A 6000-nucleotide genomic window follows, 5' to 3' on the forward strand; every position below is an offset into this window, starting at 1 on the left:
TAACTGATCGTGCCAGACAGGGCAGCAGCAGTGGAGTGTACTCATAATCATCATATATATCATAAAGTGTTTCTGTCCTTTACATATACCTCGAGAACCGTTTATCACATTTACACACTTGGCTGGTGCAGTGCTGAGGAACCAAGTAAGTGCCCAGTGTCGAGTGGTTCATCACGTCAGAACTGGTCCGCTCTGAATGGGCATGCATTCTGAAATGTGGCTACAACATGAATGGTCTTCTATCTGTCTGTACATTTGGCATGTGTTTAGCTGGTGCCTCAAGGGAGAGCAATGTAAATGAATGAATGAACGAACATGAAGCAAAATTATGTGAATGACATCATAGTGCATACTGCTGTACTACCCGCTGATAAGAAGTACTGCATAGTATATTCCAGGTAACTCTCTGTGTACTTGTATGGTATGTGCGTCTTCCCTTTGCATAATATCAAAAACAATTCATCCAACTGACTTTACACTCAGCGGGTGTAATGCTGAGAGCCCAAGGAAGTGCATTGTCGAGTCTGAAGTCAAAAACATAACCGGTTCTCTGAACGAGCATGTGTTCCGAATGGTGTGCACTCCCTGAACAGGGTACTGCACTGATACTGAAATCATGCTAACATTTTTTTTCTTTGGAGCAAACCCTTATTGCATCCGACAAATGATGTGACCCCCTCATGCGCGCGAGCGCTCTCCATTCCGACATGCTGCCATTCCGACATTGACTTCTAATTGTCGGAGTGGCGGCACTTCCATAGAGGTTAGGGTTAGGGTTAGGTTTAGGTATAGGGTTAGTGTCGGAATGGGGGGATGTCGGAATGGCAGCATGTTGGAATGGGGGGATGCACCCAAATGACTAGATAAACCAGTCCTGAATTCATGTGTGATGACATGGATTGAAGCAGACACCAGTGACAGCTGAGCTGATGTGAGCTCTGGCTCCCTGTGGCTTATAGACACATGATGTAATGGGATTCACAAGAGGATTTACTGCTGAAAAGACACACTCTTTAACAAGCACAAAATACACGCTCCTAACCAGCACAACACAGATGAATGCTCTCCGCACAGTAAAATACATAGTGTTAATTTAACTGTACAAATGGAACCAAATTGGAGCCTTATCCCTAGATCTCTCTGTGTATGCCTAAATACAGGCATAACAGTCGGGGCAACAGTTCTGGACAACCGCCTGTCCGACCCAGTTAACGCTGTGCACCACCCTCCCTCGGGTCCTCAACAATACGTTACAGTGTTTGAGGTTGAGCGGTCGGATGATTCTCAAGATACGCAAAGGACACGAACGCAGTGGTTTTGTGCATTTATAGCGAGGCTGCTGGATTGAAGTGCGTTACATACATTATAGCATTGGTGGGATTCACGTAATAACCCAAGCTTGTTTTACTCAAAAGGGTTATCCTGTTAATGCTTCATAGAGGTGTTTTTTAACGATGATGTGTATTCAGAAATTCATCAAGAAACCGCAGAGTAATCAACGTAAAATTAGAGGAAAAAACTGCCATCTTGCTTAGCTTGATGAAAATGTTTTCGCTAGACTAGTGACACTGACGTGGGGGGTGTTGACGGGGAGGAGTAGGATGAAGGCGCTACGTCCTCCCAGTGGGGGCTCCTCAGACTGGTGAGCCAGTTGGGTTCCACAGTACACCCTCCCAGTGGGGGCTCCTCTGGTGAGCCAGTACAACAGTACACCCTCCCGGTGGGGGCTCCTCACTGGCTGGTGAGCCAGTAGGATACAGCAGCAGTGGCAACACAAACATGTGTGGGGAGGGTTAATTGGCATAACGAATAAATTGGAAGTTAAGGGAGTAAAAATAATTTGCTACTAATATTCAAGAAAGAATAAGGAGGGAGAAGAAAGAAATATATTTGAAGGTTATTGGCATTGAGCTGAGGTAAGGATTCAGTATTAGCTTGGAAAATGTTAAGCTGTTTATTAGCATTTTTGGCAGGTGCACACATAGCCAAGGAGAGGGGTTTATATTCAGTGTGCGTTAGTGTCAAGTGCACACAGCCTGCTGACTGATGCTGTCAGCTGGAATGTTGGATTACACGGCTAATCCCTGAGCATAACACTGCTAACCCCTCACATCATCAACTCTCTCTGTCTCACGCACACACACACACACACACACACACACACACACACACACACACACACACACACACACACACACACACACACACACACACACACACACACACATACCGGTACCTTTCCCAGGTACCCTCAGGCTCCAACTCTCAGATCCTGTGTGTGTGTTTGTGTGTGTGCGTGCGTGCGTGCGTGCGTGCGTGCGTGCGTGAGTGCGTGCGTGCGTGCGTGTGTGCGTGCGTGTGTTTGTGCGTGTGTAATGTACGTACGTGCGCGCGTGTGTGTGTGTGCGTGCGTGCGAGTCCATTTCGGACCTCAATAATGTCAGGTAATGTTGCTCATCTCACACAGAGATCTTACAGAGAGAAAGAATTGTGCCAAATGGAGGTCCAAAGAGTGCTTATCAAACCGGGGTCCTTGAAATGTTTAATCTAGAGCAGGGTTGGGCAACTTTGATTTGCACACTCACTCCATGGGGCCACATTGCATATTGTTGCTGTCGACAGAAACCTCTTATCTCCATATTTGAACGTAACTTATTTCGTAAATTGATGTCCCAATCCATCATTCTACTAGCCTAGTTCCAGACCCTGAATCGCTAGCCACACCCCTTTAAATTTTTTGTTTCGGCGATTCAGGGGTCTAGAATTGCTCTCATTGAAGAAGCTTGCCTCTTCGCTGTAAAATGCGGTAAATTGCAGTAAATTGCGGTAAAATGCGATCGTATCGATCTCGCTAAGAAACACCAGTAGAAGGCATGTTATGTTGTGTTGTCTTACTGGTGTTGTGTTTGATTACTAGTTCGTAGAGCTCCTATTCTGCCTGTTTCTTTGGTAAGCAAGTAGCACTAGCAAGCAACAGGCTAGCCACTAGCCAGCCACGCATTAACAACACTACGTCATGTGTTGGTCAGACGGTGAACCAATCGCAGAAGACTGCCTCTTTGGCAACGCCCATCCCAGCAATCGCCCTGGGGGGGAGCAACCTCAGACTGAATAATGGAGTGAAACGAAATGTCAATTCAGTGTCAGGCTATCATTCTACTGTCACAAATAAGTCACTAAAAATAGCCAGTCTACAAGCGCTAAACGTGTCGCAATGCGGCATGTTCTTTATTTAGTTATACTTACAATATGTAAACTTTATGAACTTTATTAGAAATAAGTTGGACATAAAAAGAGTACAATTTTAATACTAGCCATCAAAAACTACTAGCCTAATATGGGCTAAAGTAGACTAATTAAAGGAGGTCCTGTTTTGCATGCAGAATTAATATATCATATTAATCATATCACATATATATATATATATATATATATATATATATATATATATATATATATATATATATATAGCCTATATCACTATTCCGATATTAACCTGTGGGCCAAATTAAGTGAAGGTGGGGGCCGCATGTGGCCCCCGGGCCGCTAGTTGCCCATGTATGATCTAGAGAATAACTGTGCTAACCCCTTCCTCCTATCTATCCTTATCCTTCCTTGGTTCTAGGGGTGTAACGATACATTTTAACAGCGATACAATATGCATCACGATACATGGTTAACGATGCGATACATGGACGATATTGGTTCATTCATGGCGATAGGATACGATTCAATTCAATGTTTCAAAATGGATAAAGTAACTATTTAGCAAAGAAATTAAATCTGTGTAAAACGTGTAAAAAATCTATTATTATGGAAGTAAACGCTGTGATTATCTATAACGGACACTATATTTCAGCACATATGGACAAACCCAACATGAACACCGAGATTACACACATATGGATAGACCAAGAGTAGCTGTATGGAATGGAAAGGTAATTAGAGCCCTCTTTTTCATTTTCCCTCTTAAAATTGCCAAATACAAGACACAAATACTTAGTTTCCATACAATCAATTATTTGCATTGCAAAACGATTCGATACCGATTACCGCATTTTAAAACGATACCATACGATACAAAGTCAAAACGGTACAATATTTTGCTTTTGCAAACAATATAGTAATATTTTGCAAAAATAATATAGTATAGTGCAAATTAAAATCGATATTTCGATTCAGTTACTATATCGTTACACCCCTACTTGGTTCCTTTCCTCTGTGGTTTCGTCAATAGACCTTTCCTATTGTACCGCTAGCTATTATGTCTAATGAGGCACACGATGCCTGCTCTGCTCGTTCAATGACTAGACTAATTAGCTGTGAAGTAACAACAGTTCATTATACAGTAGTTAGGACAATATCTGACATGGTTACTGCGTGTATTCTTATTTAATTTTGTCGAGCATTATGCAAGCACTATTGAGGTACATTTTGTTGTGCTGACTTTGGCAAGTGAATTTTCCCCATGGGATCAATAAAGATCTTATCTCATCTCATTTCATGTCAGTGCACAGACTACGGTGAGGGGGCGGTGACAGGGGATCTGTGTGAGGACCTGTGTGTGCGAGGTCTGGTCCAGTACAAACGGTGTCTCTACTACGAGAACGGGAAGAAGGTGATAGAAGCTCGATGGAGAGAACTTCCCATCATCCTCAAGTCCAAACTGGAGAACTTCTCCTCATATGAGCCTCTGGGAATACTGGACTACCAGGTACCACCAAAACCACAGTTCAAATGTTATAATTCATTATCAGTTTTGTCGTGCAGCTTACAGTTATTGAGAAGTCTCGCATAACTCTCTACTCAGGGATCACGCAAGTCAGGAACGATGCAAGTTGGGAATGCATGCACCGCCTATTGCGACCGTCAGGTCGCAAGTTACTATGAAAAGCTCCACCGGCTGTCTGTCCGCCCGTCTGTCCGTCTGTCTGTCCGTCACGTCACATCACATCACATCACACTTTTGGCCCTACTCTTATCTCCGGTACCGTTGCCCCTATCCATGCCAAACTTTGCACACACACACACACACACACACACACACACACACACACTCCTTGGCTGGCAAACCACAACCTCCAGCCCTGACTTCTCACATGGCTCTCTTCTAGCGCCACCATGAGGCTGATTTTTGCTAAACACATATTTGGACACTGCTCCTACAGATTTTGCCCAACAATCACGCAAAGTGGTACACAAGTATCTCTACAGTCATGTCATCAACATGGATCTGTCACCTTTCCCATATTCCCTCCTGATTGGCTACGATTGCCTTCTAAAGTTTGTGTATGCGACCTGGCGGTCTAGTATCTCCCGATTAGGGAGTCTTACTGGTTTAATACCTGTAGATCCTGTTCTCAGAGTACCTGTTGTACATGTCTGTCTGTCTGTCTGTCTGTCTGTCTGTCTGTCTGTCTGTCTGTCTGTCCGTCTGTCTGCCTGTGCCCCTTTTATGCCCATACTGTATACTGTAAGGCAATTTCTGTACATGTCCATCTTTTTCCCTTTTATGTCCATGCTGTACAGTATATTGAGGTTTCTGTATCTACCTGTTTGTCTGTGTCCCTTTTATGGCCATATGTATTTCCCTAGGGCAGGGGTATTCAACTAGATTAGACAGGGGGCCACAGTTGTAAAATTCCTTGAAGCCGGGGGCCACCAGAAAATTCATGGTTGACCGGTTAACTGGAAACGTTTAAACGACCACTTATTTATAGTAAATGCAAGAATAATGGCTGATATTGTATCACGCAAACTTTCCAGGTAGCCAATTCTGCCTTACAAGTTATACACAGATATACCCAGAGGCTCCTGGGAACATCAGTGGAAGAGGGAGAGGAGGAAAATATACCGACAGTCCTCCAGGGCCTGAACATCGACGATGGACCCTTCACAATCAGCGAGCTCGCCAGGGCAAAATCCACCCTAAGAGAGGGAAAGAGTGCTGGGCCGGATGGCATACCCCCAGAGGTCTTGAAGAACTGCGACCTAGACAAC

General features: G+C 44.0%; 1 protein-coding gene across 1 annotated transcript in view; it reads left to right on the plus strand.

Annotated features, from left to right (window-relative positions):
* Window positions 1–6000, plus strand: part of dipk1c (divergent protein kinase domain 1C) — a gene marked incomplete at both ends in the record, with an annotated part of 82162 nt that overhangs the window by 42089 nt on the left and 34073 nt on the right. The window contains one exon of the mRNA XM_080751851.1: window positions 4511–4714. Within this exon, the coding sequence (XP_080607977.1) occupies window positions 4511–4714 (204 nt within the window). The remainder of the gene's footprint in view (window positions 1–4510; window positions 4715–6000) is intronic.

The sequence above is a fragment of the Nannobrachium achirus genome (genome assembly GCF_963921795.1).
Source record: "Nannobrachium achirus genome assembly, chromosome: 21".
NCBI lineage: Eukaryota > Metazoa > Chordata > Actinopteri > Myctophiformes > Myctophidae > Nannobrachium > Nannobrachium achirus.